This window comes from Armigeres subalbatus, chromosome 3 (assembly GCF_024139115.2).
Source record: "Armigeres subalbatus isolate Guangzhou_Male chromosome 3, GZ_Asu_2, whole genome shotgun sequence".
NCBI lineage: Eukaryota > Metazoa > Arthropoda > Insecta > Diptera > Culicidae > Armigeres > Armigeres subalbatus.
Window position 1 is genome coordinate 21,727,437 of NC_085141.1, and position 24,774 is coordinate 21,752,210.

Genomic DNA, 24,774 nt, shown 5'->3' on the forward strand with positions numbered 1-24,774 from the left:
CTATTCGATACATGTTACAGAGAACCGATTCGGATTACCTGGTAACCGGAATTCCGGATTAACTGGGCCAAGTCCCAAAGTATGTGTGAAATGAAGATATATATTCAACCAAATGAAGATTTCTTGCGTGATGAAAAAACTAAAAAACTTCGTTGGAAATTTAAAGAATATAAATTAACTACGTTACGGGACCATTTTATGAATTAATCCCGGAACGGTTATTCCGGAAACAGGTTCCTGTCGGGCCTAAAGTGGCCACAAACTTATTCTGAAGAAAGCCTGGCAATATGGGTATCAAAATTCATGAAATTGTTTCGGAAGCATGATCCGATAAGTAATTGGACCATAGGATGGTTTGACAATGGACCGGTCATCCTGGAACAGGTTCCCGTGGGGCCTAAAGTGGCCACAAACTCATTCTGAAGAAACCCTGGCAATATGGGTATCAAAATTCATGAAATTGTTTCGGAAGCATGATCTGATAAGTAATTGAACCATTGGATGGTTTGACAACGGACCGGTCATCCTGGAACAGGTTCCGTGGGGCCTAAAGTGGCCACAAACTCATTCTGAAGAAACCCTGGCAATATGGGTATCAAAATTCATGAAATTGTTTCGGAAGCATGATCTGATAAGTAATTGAACCATTGGGTGGTTTGACAACGGGTCGGTCATCCTGGAACAGGTTCCCGTGGGGCCTAAAATGGCCACAAACTTATTCTGAAGAAACCCTGGCAATATTGGTATCAAAATTCATGAAATTGTATCGGAAGCATGATCTGATAAGTAATTGGACCATAGGATGGTTTGAAAACGGGCCGGTCATCCTGGAACAGGTTCTCGTGGGGCCTAAAGTGGCCACAAACTCATTCTGAAGAAGCCCTGGCAATATGGGTATCAAAATTCATGAAATTGTTTCGGAAGCATGATCTGATAAGTAATTGGACCATTGGATGGTTTGACAACGGACCGGTCATCCTGGAACAGGTTGCCGGAGGGGAGGGCCTAAAGTGATCATTAATTTATTTGGTAGAATCCCTGGCAATATGGATATCAATATTCTTGGAATTGTTCCGGAAACATGTTTTCCATGTAGTTGAGACCATAGGATGGATATCAACCGGAATGGTCTTTTTGGAACAGGTTCCTGGAGGGCCTACAGTGACCATAAATTCATTTGGGAGAATCCCTGGCAATATGGGTATATGTATATCCAATCTATGGTCTCAAGTACATGGAAAACATGTTTCCGGAACAATTCCAAAAATTGTGATACCCATATTGCCAGGGTTTATTCTAAATGAGTGTTTGGCCCCTACGGACGCTCGGGGAACCTATTCCACCGGTTGATATCCATCCTATGGTGTTAACTACATGGAAAATATGTTTCCAGAACAATTCCAAGAATTTTGATACCCATATTGTTCGGGTTTATTCTAAATGAATTTTTGGCCACTACGGGCCCTCCGGGAACCTGTTACAGAATGACCGTTCCGGTTCATATCCATCCTATGGTCTGAACTACATGAATAACATGTCTCCGGAAAAATTCCAAGAATTTTGATACCCATATTGTTAGGGTTTATTCTAAATGAATTTTTGGCCACTACGGGTCCTCCGGGAACCTGTTACAGAATGACCGTTCCGGTTCATATCCATCCTATTGTCTGAACTACATGAATAACATGTCTCCGGAAAAAATCCAAGAATTTTGATACCCATATTGCCAGGGTTTATTCTAAATGAGTTTTTGGCCACTACGGGCCCTCCGGAAACCTGTTCCAGAATAACCGTTCCGGTTTATATCAATCCTATGGTCTCAACTACATGGAAATTATGTTTGCGGAACAATTCCAAGGATTTTGATACCCATATTCCCAGGGTTCATTCTAAATGAGTTTTTGGCCACTACGGGCCCTCCGGGAACCTGTTACAGAATGACCGTTCCGGTTCATATCCATCCTATTGTCTGAACTACATGAATAACATGTCTCCGGAAAAAATCCAAGAATTTTGATACCCATATTGCCAGGGTTTATTCTAAATAAGTTTTGGCCACTGTGGGCCTTTCGGGCCCTCCAGGAACCTGTTCCAGAATGACCATTCCGGTTCATATCCATCATATGATCTCAACTACATGGAAAACATGTTTTCGGAACAATTCCAAGAATTTTGATACCCATATTGCTAGGGTTTATTCAAAATGAGTTTTTGGCCACTACGGGCCCTCCGGGAACCTGTTCCAGAATGACCATTCCGGTTCATATCCATCCTATGGTTTCATCTATATGAATCACATGTTCCCGAAACAATTTCAAGAATTTTGATACCCATATTGCCAGGAATGAATTTGCGGCCACTATAGGGCCCACGGGAACCTATTCCGGGATGTCCGTTCCGAGTCCATATGATCACGTGGTCCTAATACGTTGGGAAGTCATAATCCTCGAATTTTCTGCGAAACTGGTAGCTCAGGGTACAAGAAATCATCATTTGGATTCTATAAGATCAACTTCTCCATTTTTGAGACATGGTCTAGCAAATCCGGAACTCCGGTAACCAGGTAATCCGGATCGGTCCTATGTGACATGGAACGGATAGAGGATGAATTTCTTAATCCATAGCAAACGGAATCGTCCAAATCGGTTGAAAACTGACGAAGTTATGGTCATACCAAAACGTAGGTACCCGGGTACCCTGTCGGTACGTTACGGGGTGAAAATATTAAGAAGCCCCTCCCCAAGCCCCCCCATTACTGGATTTTCATTTTCATACCACCCAAACCTTAATTTTGCCGAGTTTGAAGATGTCACGGAGTTTCAATTTCCTGCGATGTTCAGAACCCTAAAAAAATTTCACTTGAAAACGAAAAAGGTACCCGGGTACCCTGTCGGTAACAAAAGGGTTAAAACCAAAAATTGCAAACATAAAAGAAGAATTTTCCATAAAGAAATCAAAATGTTCCACGGAAAAAATACAAACATTCCATAAATAAACCAATATTAGAAATAAATAATTACAAATTTTTCAACAAAATAAATACTTTTTTAACCAAAAATTAAAACCTTTCCACGGAAAAATCAATAAAGAGCATTAAAAAAAAGGAAATTTTCCATTAAAGAATATAAAAAAGCAATAAAATTAAGCATTTTTCCATAAATTACCCCTTTTTTAAAAGCGTTTGAAGTTCATGGAAAATTTTATCAATTTGATTGCTTTTCTCTCTTATTTTCTTATTTTTTATTGCTTTTGATGTGAAAGAAACCCAGCATTTCCCAGGTGTTGCAAATGTCACAATGAACTCTAGATCAATTTCTGTGCGTTTGTTTTATTTTCCTCAACAGCTGACCCAAAAATGTATTTTAATGACTTTTTACATTTCCCCGTTAAATTCACCAACTTTTTGTATATTTGGATTATTGTAAAAACATGAACATTTTTCAAAATTGTAGCTGCAGTCCTAAATGCAAAAGTGTCGGCGGCGTGATGCCAAAAACCATCTGCGGCGGTGGCATGGCGCGGCGGATTTTTTTAAAAATATTTTCCCATTTTTCCTTTCCATTTTTTTGTGCAAATTGAGACTGAATTGCAACCTGTTTTTTCGTTTATTTTTTATATGGAAATAGGCTAAAGCTAAGATGGTCAAATAACGCAGATATGCATCGGCGTGGCGACCGTCGCACAGAAGAGTAACTAGAACAAATTCGTGGACAAAACCCAAAAAAAATATTTCAACTTTTATACATTCTTATATTTTTTTTTAGATACTTAGAAACATTCTGCATACTATGGCTATTTCAGAAGTGACCCAAAATTTTGTAAAAAAATATAATTAGAGCTCAAAAATGAGGTAGGGTAGAATACGGCATTGGCAGGGTGCGACAGTTGCTGGCACACTCAACAATATTTGCATTTTCCAGCAAACATACACTACTTATGAACATAATTTTGATTCCATCACACAATTTCAAGTCTAAGCTTTCATTTAAATAAGTTGTTTGTGTAAAAGTAGCAAGATTTGATGAGCTAATCATCGAAACAAATTTGCACCTTCGAAATCCTTGCCATTATTGCATTGCCAAAGAAAGCAGCGCACGAATAGCAAACTGGTACTTACTTTTTTGGATCGACTGTTTCTCCTCTTTATTGCGTTTGACACGACAAATTAAGTACGTACACTACTTTTTACACTTTATCATCACTTGATTATTACCACAAAGAGCAAATTTATGCAACATTTGCTCTATTTTTCACTAAATAAAATCGGGACTGTTCGTTTTCTTTGACAGCAGCACACTTCGGAATAGAGCGAGAGAATGTGTTTGTGAGCATATCAAACACACACTAAAAAGATATCACGCACAATTCTATGTGATTTGATTTTAGCAAAAATACGAACAAAATATCCGGCGATGGCATTTATTTAAAAAAAGTGTTAAAATACAAATGTTTCTATTCGGATTTTTACGCAGACCATGGATTATATTAAAAGTGATAGCAACACCGTAGTGTTTTAACCCTTATGTGGCTGACAGGACGGCTTTCCTTTTGCAACTTCAATACTTTCCAAGCTCAGAAAATTAGAATCATTCCCGTTCCTACATAGCGCATTTCAACCATAAATAATTGCCTACTTTTAGGGTATTATCTATTATTCAACTGTGAAACGTAGTGTAAGTATGGGGTGGCTCCAGCGGCTGGATAGGACAGTGCTGTCCATTATTCAACATATGAAGACTCACGAGGTGGAATATATTGTTAATATACTATACTACCAGAACCGACGAGCTTCGTTTTACCTGAAATTGATTAATTATATATTTTTTACATTATTTAAAAGACGGTTGAATAGACGAAATTTGCAGATTTAGATTCCATTTTTTAGATTAATTTTCGATTAAAGCAGAAATTTGTACTTTATTTGTATGGGAGCCCCCCCTCCAGAAGAGGAGGGGTCTAATACCATCATAAGAATCTTTATCGTTCCCAAAAACCTCTACATACAAATGTTCATGCCGTTTCCTAATCTATAAGGGCAGACAGACAAAAATTCTTTCTTATTGTAGATTTAGTCGAAGGGTGGATTCCTAGGAATTTTTGCCTTGGGTTGTTTCAAATCACCGTTCAAATCTAGGGAGAATGTTCATGCTTTCGACTGATGCAGATGGTATTTCAAATATTTTAATTATTGGTTGAAATTAAGCTGTGTAATTGTAAATTCATAATACCTTGCATAATGCATTTGCAATATGTGTTTAAATCTCATTAGATCACATTTTTCGTCTATCGAATGCGTTAAAAATACTTCCAACATTCTTGCAAATATTTCTACTTGCAAAAGTATAGTACTCTACCCTTCGACACGTCGCGACGCCTAGCCGAGCTCAGAGTCGACAGCAAAAGCACGTGGGTAAGCTGTCAAAATGAATCAAAACAAACAGCAATGAAAGTGCGGGAACAAGGCAAGGATCTTCCGCATGCGTTACGCCAATGCGAGGAATGAACAAAATATAGTAGCTCTCTCACTCTTTCATCGACCGACAATTTCAACGTCGATTAGGTGGACCGGCGATTTCAAACCGTCGGGTCCAGTCTTGAATTCAACGTACAATATGTGTATAGATTTGGTTTTACGTAGTTTACGTCGAACGGTCGTGTCTTGTACACAACCACCATGATTTTTTTTATGAAACAAACATATCATGTAAGGACCGCAAAGAGCAAGTTGTATATTTGAAACTGGTTGATAGATTTTTACTCACGACTCTTATGGAACGTACACACCGTCAATCAGTTTGACCAACATGACCGCCAACTGTCAAATGGTTGTTCGAACAACTTCACACACGTTCAAACAAAGCAGCAACCAAAGCGTTTTCCTCGGGGCGGAGTCAATGTTCGTCAAACTGCTTGACTGGTATGTACGTTGCATAAGGCATTACAAAAGACAAAAGATGTAAATCTTGGCAGCGGACAAAAAGCATATAAGTTCCCTTCTCCAACATGGCCAACATTATTCAAGTAGGATGAAAATGGTAAAAGTTATGAAAATGTCAATATACACACTGAAATGTCAATATACACTAGTACCCTATCTGCCATTCACGTCTGTTTTTTGATGGCTGCATAAGGGTTAAATTTGTTTTACAATGTGTTTAAATGCTTTTGCCTATCTCTCTGCATGACATAAAATTGATGCCAAAGCTAAAAATTGATGGTTTGTTTTAAGCCAGTTTTGATAATTAATAAAATTTGTTCCAAAATTGAGTGACGCGAAATGAGCGTGCGGCCGATTAATATGAATGAATTTTACTACTGGAGGATATAAACAACCAGCATTTGGCACCAATACATTACCAGTTTTCTACTTCCATGTCTAGTTGCTAAAGAGAGCAAACTCACTGCTGATAAAAGAAATTGCTATGCCAATAGAAGAAACGTTGACCTGTTACTTTATATTAAATTTACTGAGTTTGTGGTAAAAGCTGTTATATTTAGTGAACACCAATCATCAAAGAAAGAGCATACAAATGTATACCAGGTCAACTGTACCTGTGTTTTAGTGTAATTATTCATTATTTTTATCATTCAATTTGGCGAATGTCTTAGATTGCCAAGAATAGGTATTTTCCCCTATCGAATTGGATTTTATTCATTTTATTTGTGAAGTATTTGGAAAATCTGATTTTTACACAACATAAATGTTATCAACAAGCTATTATTAGTACACAATGAGTAGATTATAGTTGTATGTCTCTATTTTGTTCATGTTTATGGTCAAATTATAAATTTTATGTTACAGGTGATGACCACTTGAAAATCACTTTTTTTTTTATTTTTTATGTTTTTCTTCAGAGGAAAAGTTAATCTATACGGCAAGATCCGGCAAAGATAAATCACTTGGGTGTAACTTCAAGATATGGACTAAGCATTCCACGTGAAAACTCGTCCGCAAACGTCCGCAAATTAGATTCTGAGCTATTTGAATAAAATGCAATTTTTCATCATTTTGAAACAAAATTTTACCATTTGCTAAAAAATTACCACATATAACGAACCCAGAAGAAAAAATATTATATTCATTACATCACCTTGTAGATCAACAAACAATGTGATATAATTTTTTGATATTCTGGACCATCTAAACTGTTCTTGAGTACTTGCGGAACTTTTTTTGTTACATATATTTTATTTATATTCACAGCATCTCCAACCAACCAACCAACCTGGACGAACCAAGACCAACTACCATTGTAAAATAGTTGTGGAATATTTTAAATCAACCAAACTATCCTTGATTTCAATACTTACAGCTGATAAAGTAACCTTTTCTGTCACACTCATTACATCTCTCGGAAGACCAACAAACACCGCAAGACAGCCTTGATATATATAATTTGAGTCAAAGGCAGTTTTTTGCGTTCAAAGTTTGCGATCTACAATCATGACAGTATCTTTTTTGTCACTCAAAGCTCCGATACATATCCGATCTAGCGGCGTTTTTTATTTGTAATGAATTTCCCAAAGCTCTTTTCCGATGTGTATTGACCTTCAAGGCGAATAAAGGAAGTTTGAACGAAAAAAAAAACTTTTTAGTAGCTGTACATCTAAAGTCCTGAACTCAAGTATAGTTTGGATACCCTAGGGCGTCCAAGGGATATTAAAAAGTAGATTGTTTACCGCAGTACCTCTATAGGTACGTTTGAATGATAATCTTATTTTGGAGCAATACAGATGCTGCTAATGTACTGAATATTTTCTGTTTCCGAACTCTGCTATGTTCAGGACGTTCTAGGTTGTTGTAAGGCTTCAAACGCCCATACCTGATATTATTCCCTGATAAGGGAGTTAAGGAGAAAATAGTGTTCAAGCAGAAAACAGTGTTTACTATTGTGCATGCGAATTTAAACAACCATTTTTCTTTTGGGATCTTGGGCATGGGTTAAAATAAGTTAGATGTTTTTTTTTCCAATGTAAATGTTAGAAAATCCATTTAAGGATAGAGCTTTAACTACGGGTTTCTTGCTACTTTGTGAAATATAGCCATTTTAGAATCGTTCACGTAGCGGCAGCAAGAGATTTTGATTTTACATAAAACACGAGGTTTTATTTGAAAACATATGTATTTTGCGATTTTTATCTGGTTTTACACTGTTAGGTGGATAGATTTAGCCAAAAAATTGCATTTTCCTGCATAATTGGCAATTATTACTTCATCCTAGAAATATCAGGGCCAAATAACCACAAAGAATAGTTTTGGCCAAGAATTGGCTTATTTACTCCTATGTGCGTCGCTGCGTTATTGGTTATTTTCGATGCACACCGACGTCTTTTTAACACTGAGGTGAAAAGACGCTACGTCCTGGTCCTAAGATGCGCTTTGCGTTTAATGATTTGTATTTTTGCACTGCTACTGTTATTCACCAAAAGCTTTTCGTATAAAAAAACCACGTGGTTCGAGAGCAACATCCCTCTCCCCCCATGTGGCTTATCGTGGTCATTTTCCAACCCCCCCCCCCTTCTCCCATATATGACCACGTGGTTTCTGGACGGCCATGATGCCAAGATTTTTTCCTTATTTCTTTCGAATTCCCACTTACTATAGACGAATTTCGCGCCAACACTTCTATGGGGCTGGCAGCACCATCTCAGAATCGAATAAAATTTGGTGGGCGAAAAGATATGGTATTTCTAAGCCACTCTGCATACTCAGTTTTTCAAAAATTGTCAAGGGTAACATTCGATGTGGGCCTAATTTTTTTTTCATTGATTTTTTTTTAAATCGATGCGATTCTATGTTGGTCGACATTATAGATAGTAGAATCTATAGATGAGCGAAAGCATGGTTGAGTCGGTTTTTTTAACCGTGCACACGCGCATATGACGTCACAGCCCTTAACATTTCCATCGAAATCGTGACGTCATGCTCGTTTGGAGACACGTTTGACAGTTCGTTTGGAGACAGAGGATTTATCTTCGCTCATTATCTATAGTCCACATTAATGTTAGATTATTCTAAATTGCTTCCTAAACAAACTTCTATACGTCCAAAATGTGTCGTTGGTTGATGATAGGCTGCTGAACCTATATTTGGCGCTGTAGGCATAAAACACTTTGATAAATTTTCACTCAATATGGACATGAAAAAAGTTTTTGTTAGTAAAACTTTTTTTCCTTAAATATGTCACAGGAACATTATTCCTAGAAAAGTTAGATAATTGAAATACCTATCTACAGAAAAAAATTCATCGATTTCTGAAATGATTTTAATTTTTAAAACTAATTTTTTTCAGTGTAGAAATCGATTTTTTATTTTTTGGATATTTTTCCAAAAAACTTCTGGGAATTTCGCGACAGTACAACACTTTTTTGTAAGTCTTGTCATTTCAGAGTGACGTCGATTTAAAAACCCACCTAGCGGTGATGGTGCGTTTCTCGTGCATTATAAAAATAGTATTTTGGCCATTACTTTTGAGCCCATAGTCCGATCTGGCCAATTTTCAATAGTATTCTGCGTTGAATGCAACCTGTTGTAAGCAATTCAGTTAAGGATAAGTACCTGAAAAATGAGTGACAAATTTTTCAATTGATTTTTTTTGCAAAAAATGGTATTTTAGCCATAACTTCCGATCCCATAGTCAGATCTGGCCAATTTTCAATAGAAAACAATGGGATAGAAGCAGGGATGCCAGGGGATATTTTCAAATGTCTTCACAGTCGAGTAAAAATGTCTTGAAATGTCTTCAAATGTCTTCAATATCAAAATTATGATTATCAGTGAAAAAATTTCAAAATCCAATAGGTTTGTAATTTCAATCATCTCCTTGTTTTATGTATCGTTTATTTTTTAACACTCAAATTTTTAGAATTCAAGAGAATATTCTTTTAAATCTTCATGAGTAAGGGAAATGACTTTCCCTTGGATTTTCTAATGAGTTTTTAAATATAATTCCAACGGATTTTTCTAACTGAATTGCCTGTAGGGATTCGGAAAAAATCACCGTGAAATACCTGAAGAAACTTCCATAAGATTTTCTGAAGAAATTTCCGGAAGAATTTCTGGAGAAACTTCAGGATAAATTCCTGATGAATTTTTCGGAGACTTTCTAAAGGAATCCCTGAAGGAATTCCCGGAGGAATTGCTGTTGGAACATCCAAAGGATTTTCTGAAGGAACTTTCAGATAAATTTTTGAAAGAACTTCCGGATGAAATGCTTATGGAACTTCCGTAGGAATTACAGAAGAAATTCCGGAAGGAATTTCCTGGAAGAATTACTGAAGGATTTTTCTAAAGAATTCCTGAAAGATTTTCCTGAGGACTTCCTGAAGGATTCTCCTGAGCAATTACTGAAAGGGTTTCTGAAGAAACTTCTGGATAATTTTTTGAAGGAACTTCCTGAGGTATTGCTCAGGAACGTTGGGCAGGAATTTCCGAAAGAATTACTGGAGGAAATAACAGAGAAATTCCAGAGTATAGTTCAGGAGGTATTGTTGGAGAATCTTTCGGTAACATTCTCGGAGCATCATCAAGAGGAATTCCTGGAGAAACTTCCGAATGGATTCTCAGAGGAATGTCCGAACGAATGCCTGCAGGAGCTTTGAGAGCAATTACTGGAAGATCTGCTGGAGGAAGTCGTGAAAGAAACAAACTAAGGAATTTCTAAAGGAGCGACTGGACGAATTTCCGACGGAATTCTTGGAGGATCTAACGGAGACATTTCTGGACGAACTTATGGAGGAGCTGCTAGAGGTACTTCCAAAGGAAACTCTGGAGAAATTTCCTGGAAAATTTCTGAAGGAATTACTGGACGAATTTCTAGAGGAATTTAATGGGAAATTTCAGAAAGAATTCCAGAGATGTGTTTACCGGAGAAATTCTCAGTTAAAATACTGGAAGAGTGCCCAAAAATATTTCTTGAAAAAATATCAAAGGATTTTAAGGAAGAATTCAACAAGGAACTGTAACGAGTTTACCCTGAACTTTCTACAGAGTCTTTAATAAAAACTCTGGCGGATTTTTTTTTAGGAAATTCCTCTGATTTTTTTCCAAAATATTCTCCTGAACAAATTAAAAATAATTTACCGTGGCCATTCTGAGAAATATCCATTTAACTCCAGAACAATTTCAATTTCTTGTCGACATTCGTAAGAATTTTCTATGTTAGTTTCCATAGAAAAATTTCTGAGAAAATGAAAATAATTTCCTGTGAAAATTTTCGTAAAAATGTGGTACATGGAAAATCCGAAGAGACATCCATTAACTTTCAAATACAAATCCGGAGTACATCTCACGCAAATTTAGACAAATTTCTTGTCTAATCTAATCTAATCTCATACATGCGTAGCCAATACTTGAAAGCATCCTGGAAAATGACGGTTTCTGAATTCCGTCATTTTTCTTTTCATATGGCCAGGCCAACTACGCAGTATGTACCGCAGATATGACTCCTAGATATTGAGCGACTTCAGGAATACCTAAAGTCACTCAATAGCTTGGAAAGGAAGAAAGCGTGGACCTCCCGTACCAAACGCTTCCAATAATATAGATACCTAATATATGATAAAAATCTTGTACGTGTTTTTTGTATGATGGATATGAGAGTGTATGTGTGTATATGAGTGTGTATGTGTGTTTATATGTCTACACTGATAGACAAAGGTATTCGTCATGTTTTAATAGAACTACTATGAAAACATGACGAACACTCATGTCCATCAGTATATGTATGTATTTGTGTATATGTATGTGTGTATAATGTGAATGTGTGTGTGCGTTTGTGTGAGTGCGTGCGTGTTAAATTTACGGATCATCAAAACCTTACCTCTCTTTAATAAATCTGACGCTGAACATGTTTGAGCATTTACATAGCCTTGATCGCAATATTAGCAAGGGCATTGCCCTTGATAACAATCGATCAGCCCTTGCAAGCACAAACATGCGCACGTCTTCCGGATCTGCAGCACTTTTTTATACACTACACATTTGTTTCGACCGTGGTCACTGCACTGGTTCTATTGTTCTACTTCTGAGCAAATCACCGCACAAAAGTAGAGCGCAAAAACCAACCGCACTGGAAGACGGTCGAAGCGAGACTCCGCAAATTTAGACAAATTTCTTGTGGAAATAAACATGAATTCTTTGTAGGAGTTCAGATGATTTTCCTGCAAGGACTTTTGTGGAAATTAAGATGAATTTCCCGTTTAAATTTTGGGGGAATTGGAGAAAGTTTTAATTCTCTTGAAATTTCATGAGAAATTCCTCGGACTATTAATGGAAAATTCTCTTTATTTTACACGAGTTTTTGAGTCCCAAAATGAAGAATCGATATTCAATTTCTTTCAGAGAACGATGAAGTTAATCATCCTGAACGCGTCAGTTTTCCATTTGACTCAAAAATCGAAAGGAACATTGTTTAATTTGAAATTTAAAAATAGATGAAAAATGCTTCCTCGACATTTTCGGTCTTGTTTGACGTACGGAATAATATGATTCAAACGCACTATCAAAACACAGCAGGGCACTTGACTCAACCTTTGACAGTTAAAATATGGGCCTGAAATGTTGCACAGCCCAAAATTTGCCTTAATATGTCTTAAATAAAAAATATTATTTTTACTGATTTAGACTTTTGACAGAATTTTTATAACTTCGGTTCAAGTATTCCTGACCGATGCATTATCGTTTGCAAACATAAACGAGGTAGGGCTTTGGGACCCAATTCTCCTTATTTTACACGCATTAATTTTTTAAAACGATTTTCATTTAATTTTTTTTTCTAAAATACACGGAAAAATCATCAAGTTCTTCAAAATGTATTCTCTTTCTCGACGGGTATTCTGGGAATACCAAAAAGATCAGATGAATTTAAAAAAATGGTTCTAGCCCAACAACTCATAGTAAAATTCTGTCTTTTTTTGCCGTTTGAAATAAATTAGATCGGTCATTGCGTTCTGATAAAATGATCGAAATACCTTTTTAGCAGAAACATCGAAAAGAACACCGCTAACAAGGAAAATCGAAACGAATGCTGCCATCAGGAATTTTTTAATCAGCACATAACTAAAATGTGTTGCAGTTGTCAACCTTATCAACCGACTTATGTAAATGTGTTTCTACGTTTAAAATTTTAAGCCCGAGACATTAGTCTCTTATGTATAACTTTTGAAATATTTATATTTATATATCTATAGAAGTCACAAAATTTATAAGTTAGTCATCAAATTATATTTTCTATTCGCTAGCTTATTGATTGTCTTCAAGTATCTTTAAATAAGAAGGTAAATTTTCAAATATTTTAAAAAGTCTTCAAAATGTCTTCATGAAATAAATGTCTTCACAGAGATTCTAATGTCTTCAAATTGAAGACATGGCTTCAAATCTGGCATCCCTGAGTATAGCACGCCAGGGGGTGGTTGCAACTACGAGCTATGTGGTCATCCTGCCACACGAACACCCGCATACAATTACCTTCCTTCTTCTTCTTCTTCTTTTTCTTCTTATTGGCATTACATCCCCACACTGGGACAGAGCCGTCTCGGAGTTTAGTGTTTATTAAGCACTTCCACAGTTATTAACTGCGAGGTTTCTAAGCCAAGTTACCATTTTTGCATTCGTATGAGGCTAACACAATGATACTTTTATGCCCAAGAAAGTCGAAACAATTTCCAATCCGAAAATCGGGAACCGGGAATCGAACTCAGCCATCCTCAGCATGGTCTTACTTTGTAGCCCCGCGGCTTACCAAAAGTTTGTTTTTTTTTGCGAAGGCGATACTTGGGAGCTTTCTTGGAATCGACTAAACTTGATTTACATAGTTCCTCGAACAAACCGTTTACTTCAATTCCCACACGAATGCCATGTTTACAAAATTGCATCATTAATCTTTCAATCATCTTTCCACACCCACACTTCTACTCAACATTCCGTTTTTCCGCTCCTTAAACAGATTTCATCCGATAACAACGGTCCTCAGTTGCGTTTCGCCGAGGGGAACGAGGCAACAACCGCATCCGGAGACGTTTCCATCGACAAGCTGGCCCGCCTAGTGGAGCGGACGTTCCGTAGTTTAAGTGCAACCACCACCACCGCCGCCGCCGCCTCCACACTGTCGAGCAACAACGGAAGTGGCGGTACTCCGAATCAAAATGCCCTCAGCAATAGCACTGGTGCTAGTGGCAGCTCGCAGACGAAGGAGCTCCGAATTGCCGGCTTGTTGTTCGATGCTTGCGCTACCATTAGGGAATTGAGGTAATTCGATGGAAGATTTCGGTTCCAGTAGAAATCCCTATTTATTGAGTTGAGAGGATGTCGGTTTCGCTTCAATTGCTTTGCAAGAAAAGAAGATCTACTCGGAACCGTATGTTGTCATGCCGGTTGGACGTGTTTGGAAGTGTTTGTTGGGATTGGATAAAATATTTTTTTAACTCTTCGAACTTTTTTTCCCTGTATATAAGCGACAGACGGTTACAAAAGCGTGCACAGATTTCTTTGATCATTGCTGTCCACGTGGCATTCCCGTTGGATATTATAATAATTGGCTTTGAGCCGTCCAATGATTACGAGCATCTTTTGTCAATATGAGATCTTTGGTATCGTTTGTTTGTAAACATAATGTTTTAAGCCTTAAATCCATATTTAGATTACTACAGACTTACTAATATTTTATTTTATGAATTTGTATTATGTTTGAATTTTTATTTGCGATACATTGAGACCTGTTTTTCACTCATTGTTATTTTTGTGGAGTGGTACGGGGAAGTAAAACGCAAACATCGTCAGATTTCTTTCCGGCTAAGGCAATTCGAGAACAAACTTTCCATTATGTATTGCCAATTTCGAGAGTTGGTTCGGTTCTTGGTATCGTCTAAGATACTCGTGGGACAGATTATCGGCTCCTTGGACACACTGATCATAGTGCTTGCCGAACGGAATACAAACGGATTTTTTTGCTTTGAAACATTCTTGAAGTAAAATAGATGCCAAGAGCTACCATAACATATTTTAAATTGCTTCAAATCCATTTTTGTGAACCAAATGTAGTAGCATTTAGGTACCCAAACTGCCAATGCCAAATACTAAATGTTCAAATAAGCTTTTATTTGTTAATAGTGATCGAAACTTCCTTCATAGCCTTCATTGAAGGCAGCATGACGTTAATCAATGAATTTTGCACATAAGGATTTGTAGTGTGTGAATTAAATTATCCAACCGGTACACATGCTCGAATGCACACAAATCGCATTATTTATTTCAACCCATTCAGTATTTCACGGAACTGTAAGAAACCGACATCCTTCTCGCACCGAAAATAGTTCCAAGAAGCCTTAATCCTGCAAACGTTTCCTCGTTTTAACTCGAAGTAGCAAGAGAAGATAACCCTCAAAATCCAATTAGCATAACCGAAATCGACGCGCGGAAACGTTATCGGCAATCCGACGACGAGGAGGATGGGCACGTCGGCGTCGGCAGCACAGCCCCAAACACGAAGTCAAACGCAAGTAGGAAATTGTTAAAGTTTCAGCCCGAATCATAAATCCGTGTAATTGAGATGGGAAAATTACTGCTCTTTAAACCATGTTGAAAATGAAGTAAGCTTACAACAGAAGTATGTAAATATCTAGTGAAGTTGATCAGCCGTGTCAAGTGATGGGAACCGGCTGGTATCAAATATAATTCTTGTTAAATTTCATCTCGGTTTTTCCAGCATCAAATAGAACGGAAAGAACTTCCTTTGGTTTGAAACTGAAGATCTGAAGCTTATGGCGTCTACTAATTTCTTGAGAAAACCAGCGACTGGCTTGCGGTATTTCAATACGTAGGTGGGTATATATTTGATGAACTGTAGTAAGCTCCAGTTTTTGTGCGCGTGTTGTTTTCCATCAAAGTAATTCACGAGAAATGCAATTAAAATCCTGAATTCGAATCGTTTTGTATTCAAGCAGTTCCTGGGGTTGGGCGGGTTGTGAAGGATGAAGCGATTTAATTTGTTCTTTTTTCGTTCATGGAAATTTACACTTCCATGAAATTAGCTTTTCGGCGTAATTTTGGAATTATTTATTATGCCTATGCAATCTGATAATCTGCCGGAAAATGTGAAAATATTAGCTTCTGTTTTGTATTTCACAACGATTATGTTACTTGTTTTTAAAGGTATGCGATCGCCGATAACACCCTTTTTGCTGACGAGACGAAACGAAATTGATATTTCAATCAATGTTGGTTCAAAACGAAACGATGAAACCATGATGACTTCTCCACGCAAACCATAATAAATAATGGAAATAATAGCAAAATTTAAAAAGTTAAAGGTTTGATGTAACTTTCAATGTTTGGTTGATCAACTTGATTAGTTGCTAATCCGTGATTAACTGGCACTTGTGAAATTGCACAGAGAACCAAGTGAATGGTTTGCATGGGATTTGCTATCCATTTTAAATTCACAAGTTTCAGAAACTCATGCCGGCCACGTCCTTACGGTCATATAAGAATGGAAGGAATGTTAGTTCGACTCTCGTTGCTACTGGAAACCGAGAACACCTCTGCATCTTCACGATTGTCTTGGGATGTGATATTGTATTAACTGTATATGATATTTTATCTGGAATTTCTTTGGTGAGTGATGCGATCTATGGGGGGATTATTCATTTCATTTATTTAATTGTGAATGCGCTCTACGCTTGCCAAGTCGTTTCGCACAGCTGGTCTGCCCACCTCGCTCGCTGTGCTCCACACCGTCTCAAATCTGCCGGATTCTGCCATCCGGCATTCTTGCAACATGCCCTGCCCATCGTACCCTTTCGACTTTAGCTATCTTTTGGATACTAGGTTCGCCGTAGAGCTTGGTGAGCTCGTGGATCATTCTTCGCCGCCACACACCGAGGAGAGGGTATTATATAAAATGCAAATAACAACACGCATTGATTGATGTACTTTTCGAACAGTACAAAGCAAAACAAAATATCTTGGATCACGCGACCGTTTTGCTTGCTAATCGAAAATTCTTGGATCCCGTGAAAGTTATGCGTTCGACTTACTATCCGACCCGAATCCACGTCCGATACGTAACACGAACTAATTGCTTCACTTTTCGACCGCGTCCCATGCGAATCACGTTTAATTCCGAGCTAATTGATTTACTAGCCGATCGCACAAAATGAAACTAAACACCCGAAAAAAAATAAACACGTAACATGTTCAATCACGAACACATACCTAGTTGCTCTCTTCGATCCAGAAGAACTAAATGCTCAGCGAGCTATTTTTCAGTGCGAATTCAGAACATATGTGCCCAAGCAAAGTGGGCGGTTGATCCTGAGTGGACTTTGTGTGGTCTGAACTTTGATTAAGCCTAGACTTGACCGAAACGACCGGAAGAAACCACCTGTGTCCATCATCCCCAGTGGTGTCAGGCCATTAGGCCGAAGGCTGTGCGTTATTAGCGCGGTACAGTTGATCCGTCTCTTCCCGGTCTCGATCTTCCTGCTGGCGCTTTTTCCTCCGGAAAATCGAGTTTTGTCTGTTCCGCGTCCGTTTGTATCGTACCTCGTTCGCCCTCGTGCGGTGTTGCAGTAATCTCGCCCATGCTGCATTCTTTTCCTCAACCAACTGCTCACATTCGCCGTCTACCAGTCGTTTCTCTGATCCGGGGGCACCTTGACTAGTGCAGCGGTTGCGGTGCTTCCAATGGCGGATCGAATATCTCTCCAGCCATCTTCAAGAGTCGCTGCTCTTCCGTTGGGAGTGCCATTTCCAGCTACTGCGCGTAGTCTTGGGCTAGTCTACCGTTTTGTAGCCCCCCAATGTATAGCCGCGGCGGAGGACTCCGACGCGTGTTGTACACCGTCGAGAGTTTTGAGCGCAGACATACTGCAACGATGTAGTGGTCGGATTCAATATTCGCACTGCGGCAAGTGCGAACGTTCGTGATGTCGGAGAAGAATTTACTGTCGATAAGAACGTGGTCGATTTGGTTTTGCGTTACTTGATTAGGTGATTTCCATGTGGCCTTGTGGATATTCAGGCGGGGGAAGAAAGTGCTTCGGACTACCATTCCGCGGGAGGCTGCAAAGTTTATGCATCGTTGGCCCTTGTCGTTCGATACGGTATTCAGACGGCAGCTAAATAAAATTTCCATTAAAAATTAGAAATTTTCCATAAACAATTAGGAAATTGGCAATAAAGAAATCAGGGTATGAGCAATAAATAAATATAAAATATCCATCCAATAATGCAAAATTTCCATAAACAGTTAAGAATTTCCCACAAAACAAAAATAAATGAGTACTTTTAGAAGCAAAAATAGCAATTATAAAAGAAGAAGAATGAAAATGTTCAACAAAAAAAGACGAAATTCCCATAAATAAATCAATATTAGCAATAAACAATTACAAAATTTTCTACAAAATTATTATTTTTTCCATAAAAAAATGGAATTTTTCCACAAAATAATCAATAAAAAATAAAAAATAAATCCATAAAAAAATACAAGAAAGCAATAAAGCTGATGAAATTTTACATGAACTTTAAACGCTTTTAAAGAAGGGGTCATCTATGGAAAAAAAACAGAGTTTGATTGCTTTTTTATATTTCTTTATGGAAATTTTCTTATTTTTTTATTGCTCTTTATTGATCATTTTGTGTAAAATTTTGTAATTTTTTATTGCTAGGAAAGTCGAGAAAATTTCCAACCCAAAAATTTCCAGACCGCACCAGAAATCGAACCCAGCCACCATCAGCATGGTCTTGTTTTGTAGCCGCGCATTTTACCGTAAGGCTAAGAAACTCCCCCCCCCCTCTTCTCTCTATTCTCTATTCGTTCTATTCATTCCGTGGATTCGCATAAGTGTATCTGCTTATGGAACCAGTCCACCCATTTTTGGCCCTTTATACAGGAGTTTGATGAAATACAAACAATAATATAATCATGATCAAATAGTTTGTCAGATATGGCCAGTGCTATCGGCAGGTGCCTTGCTACAATAGATCATCATCATCAATTTTGTAATTTTTTATTGCTAATATTGATTTATTTATGGAAATTTTGTATTTTTTCTCGTGGAACATTTGTATTATTTATAGAAAATTCTTCTTTTATAATTGCAATTTTTGCTTTGAAAAGTGCTAATTTATTTTTGTTTTGTTTTGTTTTGAAAGTTTTTAATTGTTTATGGAAATTTTGTTTTATTTGTGGAAATTTTAAATTTATTTATTGCTCCTACCCTGATTTCTTTATTGGCAATTTTCTATTTTTATGGGGATTTTCTAATTGTTTAAGGGTAGTATTTGTTTTAGTCGTATTCAGACTATCCAGTCCGATGACCGGTCTATACATTTCCTCCCTTCCTACCTGTGCGTTCATGTCGTCATTGACGTCCCGCAGTGAGCATCCATCGTATGTCTGCTCCAGCTGTACAAAGAACACTTCTTTGTCGTCGTTGGGTCTTTTTGTGTGGGTTGTGCACGTTGATGATGCTATAGTTGAAGAATCGGCCTTTTATCCTCAGCTTGCACACCCTTGCGTTGATAGGCTGCTACCCAATCACGCGTTGGCGCATCTTTCCCAGCACTATGTAGCCGGTGGTGCCGCAGCTTTGGTGGAAGGTAGCCCCTCGATGCCCGCTTTCCCACACTTTCTGTCCTGTCTAGCAGATTTCCTGCAGCGCAAGGACGTCGAAGTTGCGGGGATGTAATTCATCCTAGATTGTCCTGTCGCAACCTACGAAGCCTAGCAACTCGCAGTTCCATGTTGCAAGCTTCCAATCATGATCCTTTATTCATCGCCTAGTTCGTTGCCGATTGTATCGAGTCGTATTATCTTCTATGTCGTTCGTACTGGTTGTTTTAAGAAGCGACTTATTTGGCTTGCGCAAACCTTTTGTTTCGTCGGAGGGCCGTCGTGTCAGGGCTGTTTAGCGTCCCACCTAACACCAGGACTTGAGCTTGTGCACTTTGAGCGGCACACGGTCGCTTTGGCGGAGGTGAACGAGGTCGACTCTCGCAACCTGGGCTATTAAACATCGCTCATGATTTATTTATTTATCATCAGACTAAGGCCGGAGTGGCCTGTGCTGCACATAAAAGACTTCTCCATTCAGCTCGGTTCAAGGCTGCACTTCGCCAACCACGCAGTCTGCGGAGGGTCCGCAAGTCGTCCTCTACCTGATCGATCCACCTTGCCCGCTGTGCACCTCGCCTTCTTGTTCCCGTCGGATCGTTGTCGAGAACCATTTTCACCGGATTACTGTCCGACATTCTGGCTACGTGCCCGGCCCACCGCAGTCTTCCGATTTTCGCGGTGTGAACGATGGATGGTTCTCCCAACAGCTGATGCAACTCGTGGTTCATTCGCCTCCTCCACGTACCGTCCGCCATCTGCACACTACCATAGATGGTACGCAACACTTTCCTTTCGAAAACTCTCAGTGCGCGTTGGTCCTCCACGAGCATCGTCCAGGTCTCGTGTCCGTAGAGAACTACCGGTCTTATAAGCGTTTTGTAGATAGTCAGTTTGGTACGGCGGCGAACTCTATTCGATCGGAGCGTCTTGCGGAGTCCAAAGTACGTACGATTTCCAGCCACTATGCGTCTCCGAATTTCTTTGCTGGTATCGTTATCGGCGGTCACCAGTGAGCCCAAGTACACGAATTCTTCAACCACCTCGATTTCGTCACCACCGATAGAAACTCGTGGTGGGTGGCTCACATTGACCTCTCTTGAGCCTCTTCCTATCATGTACTTCGTCTTCGACGTGTTGATGACTAGTCCAATCCGTTTAGCTTCGCTTTTCAGTCTGATGTAGGCTTCCTCCATCCTCTCAAAGTTACGTGCCATGATATCAATGTCGTCGGCGAAACCAAATAACTGGACGGACTTCGTGAAAATCGTACCACTCGTGTCAATCCCTGCCCTTCGTATTACTCCCTCCAAAGCGATGTTGAATAGCAGACACGAGATACCATCACCTTGCCGTAACCCTCTACGCGTTTCGAAGGGACTCGAGAATGCCCCTGAAACTCGAACTACGCACATCACCCGATCCATCGTCGCCTTGATCAACCGTATCAGTTTATCCGGAAATCCGTTTTCGTGCATTAGCTGCCATAGCTGGTCCCGATCGATTGTATCATATGCGGCTTTGAAGTCGATAAATAGATGATGTGTGGGCACGTTGTATTCGCGGCATTTCTGCAATACCTGACGTATGGCGAACACCTGGTCTGTGGTAGAGCGTTCACCCATAAATCCCGCCTGGTACTGCCCCACGAACTCTCTTGCAATTGGTGTTAGTCGACGGCATAAAATTTGGGAGAGTACCTTGTAGGCGGCGTTCAGCAATGTGATTGCGCGGTAGTTGCTACAATCTAGCTTATCGCCCTTTTTGTAGATGGGACACACGACACCTTCCATCCACTCCTGCGGCAGAACCTCATCCTCCCAAACCTTGGTAATCACCCAGTGCAGCGCTCTAGCCAGTGCTTCACCACCGTGTTTAAACAGCTCTCCTGGTAGTTTGTCAGCTCCAGGGGCTTTGTTGTTTTTCAGCCGGCCGATCTCCTCCTGGATTTCCTGGAGATTCGGAGCCGGAAGTCGCATATCCTGCGCGCGTGCTCCTAGGTTCATTACCATACCGCCACCGTTGTCTGCCATATCGCCATTCAGGTGCTCTTCGTAGTGCTGCCGCCACCTTTGGATCACCTCACGCTCGTTTGTAAGAAGGTTCCCGTTTATGTTTATGTGGCACGTGGCCCTTACGTGAACGGTGCAACTTCTCATAGAACTTTCGTGCGTTATTAGCGCGGTACAGTTCCTCCGTCTCTTCACGGTCTCGATCTTCCTGCTGGCGCTTTTTCCTCCGGAAAATCGAGTTTTGTCTGTTCCGCGCCCGTTTGTATCGTGCCTCGTTCGCCCTCGTGCGGTGTTGCAGCAATCTCGCCCATGCTGCATTCTTCTCCTCAACTAACTGCTCACATTCGCCGTCATACCAGTCGTTTCTCTGATCCGGAGCCACCGTGCCTAGTGCAGCGGTTGCGGTGCTTCCAATGGCGGATCGAATATCTCTCCAGCCATCTTCAAGAGATGCTGCGCCTAGCTGCTCTTCCGTTGGGAGTGCCACTTCCAGCTGCTGCGCGTAGTCTTGGGCTAGTCTACCGTCTTGTAGCCGCCCAATGTTAAGCCGCGGCGGATGACTCCGACGCGTGTTGATCACCGTCAAGAGTTTTGAGCGCAGACATACTGAGACGAGGTAGTGGTCGGATTCAATATTCGCACTGCGGTAAGTGCGTACGTTCGTGATGTCGGAGAAGAATTTACCGTCGATTAGAATGTGGTCGATTTGGTTTTCCGTTACTTGATTAGGTGATTTCCATGTGGCCTTGTGGATATTCTTACGGGGGAAGAAAGTGCTTCGGACTACCATTCCGCGGGAGGCTGCAAAGTTTATGCATCGTTGGCCGTTGTCGTTCGATACGGTATGCAGACTATCCGGTCCGATGACCGGTCTATACATTTCCTCCCTTCCTACCTGAGCGTTCATGTCACCGATGACGATTTTGACGTCCCGCAGTGGGCATCCATCGTATGTCTGCTCCAGCTGCGCATAGAACGCTTCTTTCTCGTCGTCGGATCTCCCTTCGTGTGGGCAGTGCACGTTGATGATGCTATAGTTGAAGAAACGGCCTTTTATCCTCAGCTTGCACATCCTTGCGTTGATTGGCTGAAACCCAATCACGCGTTGGCGCATCTTTTCCAGCACTATGAAGCCGGTTCCCAGCTCGTTGGTGGTGCCACAGCTTTGGTAGAAGGTAGCCGCTCGATGCCCACTTTTCCACACTTTCTGTCCTGTCCAGCAGATTTCCTGCAGCGCTACGACATCGAAGTTGCGGGGATGTAATTCATCGTAGATTATCCTGTCGCAACCTGCGAAACCTAGCGACTTGCAGTTCCATGTTCCAAGCTTCCAATCGTGATCCTGTATTCGTCGCCTAGGTCTTTGCCGATTATATCGAGTCGCATTATCTCTTATATTGTTCGTAATGGTTGTTTTTAAAGGCGGCTTATTGGGCCTGCGCAAACCTCCTGTCTCGTCGGAGGGCCGTCGTGTCAGGGCTGTTTAGCGTCCCACCTAACACTAGGACTTGGGCTTGTGCGCTTTGAGCGGCACACGGTCGCTTTGGCGGAGCCTACTTGCGGATTCATGCAGCTTTTTATAGAGGTTTAACAGGGCCCACTGTCAATCCCCACCACATCCTAGGCAGGCGCCACAACTCGCAGATGGCCTGGGGAGGGATCGTCAAGCCCTTGGACATAGTCCCTGCTGCCCCCACATCGCTCATGAGCCGGGTCTATTTGTTCGGCCTGCCGCCGTCCTCTTGGTCAGAACTCCAGCTCGATTTTCGTGGCCCATACCGCTCGACAACGCTCGGGAACCTCCATTATCAAGAACCCAGCCCATAGAGCATCTTCGATTGATACACGCGGGAACATTTGAACCATCATCGAGCACGTTACTCATCATACCACCACCCGGTAGGACCCATAACCACCACCATAAGTAACCAAAAGAAAACCGCAAGTAGCATGTGACGTCACATTAGGTTTAGCAGAAATTACCAAAATCATGTCTCGTACTCTGTATAACTGTATAATATAATCTTCTATATAATAAAAATGAAATGGTCTGTGTTCGTATCCGCTTAACTCGAAAACGGCTGGATGGATTTTCTCAATTGCTTTGACAAATACGTTCGTTATCATTTCCGACGGGTTTATATGGTATTCTCTCGGTGAAAACCAAGAGTAAAGCTAAGAAAATTGTTAAAAACTAAAACTTGATTTTGTATGGGAATTTTCGCATGGGCAGTTGAAAACGCATAATTTCGCCTACTATGCAGGACAACGTCTGCCGGGTCGACTATTGCAGTTCAACTCTGGCATGGAAATATTCATAGTTTGTGAAGGCTTACTACAGTTTAGAAATGTGTTCACGTATTCCGGACTAAAGTGGAGTCTCCATGCCTGCCTCCCTTAGCGGTTCGTTCTGAAGTAGGTTTAATCCTGTGGCTTTTGAGCTGATACAATCATTTGGCAAATACCGATAGTTTTCGGTCTCTGAGTTTTGTTCATGGAATCACCCTAATTGTCGTGATTTCTATTGGCAACGGTCCAGGAGTAAAAACGACAATTCGTTCTGATACCGCTCCGACTCTGTAGATAATCCTTTCTAGGTCTAGGCAATTTTCGGATTGTTATTTTCGGTTATGAATACAGTCAGTAACAGGAGATATATCCCTTATCTTCCTTCACTGTTGATACTGATCGAAGTTTTTTGGAAAATATGCATTTTTCAGGGTTGGCCAAATTAAGCACTAAGATGGCCAAAACCGGTACACTAACCCTATTATCAAATGTTGTTGTCTATCGATGAAAAGTCTAATGCGAGCAATCACATCATAAGACTAATAAATACCTAGTTATGATGCTCGCTTAATGCTCGCAATAAGTTGACATGCGCTACGATCTTTTGAAACCGTCTGTGGATTCATCTGATTCAAAAGAAAACATGAACATCATCAAGTAATAAGAATTTTGGCCCTGGGCTACATTTAATTCTATTTCATCCAGGACATTGAACGTCAGCAACCCAGTTAAATGTTCCCACGTTGTGAAAGGATTTTTTTTAATGTTTCCTGTTTCCTCTTTCGACCCACATAGACATTTCCTGTGTATCTATTTTCCAGCCGTCATGCCCGCATGCATTTTGCTTGGACATTTGAAAC

The 24,774-nt window shown here is 40.1% G+C and overlaps 1 protein-coding gene across 2 annotated transcripts in view; it reads left to right on the forward strand.

Moving 5' to 3' along the window:
* LOC134225478 (rab3 GTPase-activating protein non-catalytic subunit-like) overlaps positions 1-15,689 on the forward strand; it is a 221,309-nt gene extending 205,620 nt beyond the window's left edge. The window contains exons 5-6 of one of the 2 annotated variants that reach the window (XM_062705581.1): positions 13,947-14,248; positions 15,395-15,689. In XM_062705581.1, coding sequence (XP_062561565.1) covers positions 13,947-14,248; positions 15,395-15,533 — 441 coding nt within the window. In that variant the 3' untranslated portion in view covers positions 15,534-15,689. Of the gene's footprint in view, positions 1-13,946; positions 14,249-15,363 lie in introns of both variants that reach the window. The other variant, XM_062705582.1, reaches the window with a different exon arrangement.
* Positions 15,690-24,774: the final 9,085 nt, after the last annotated feature.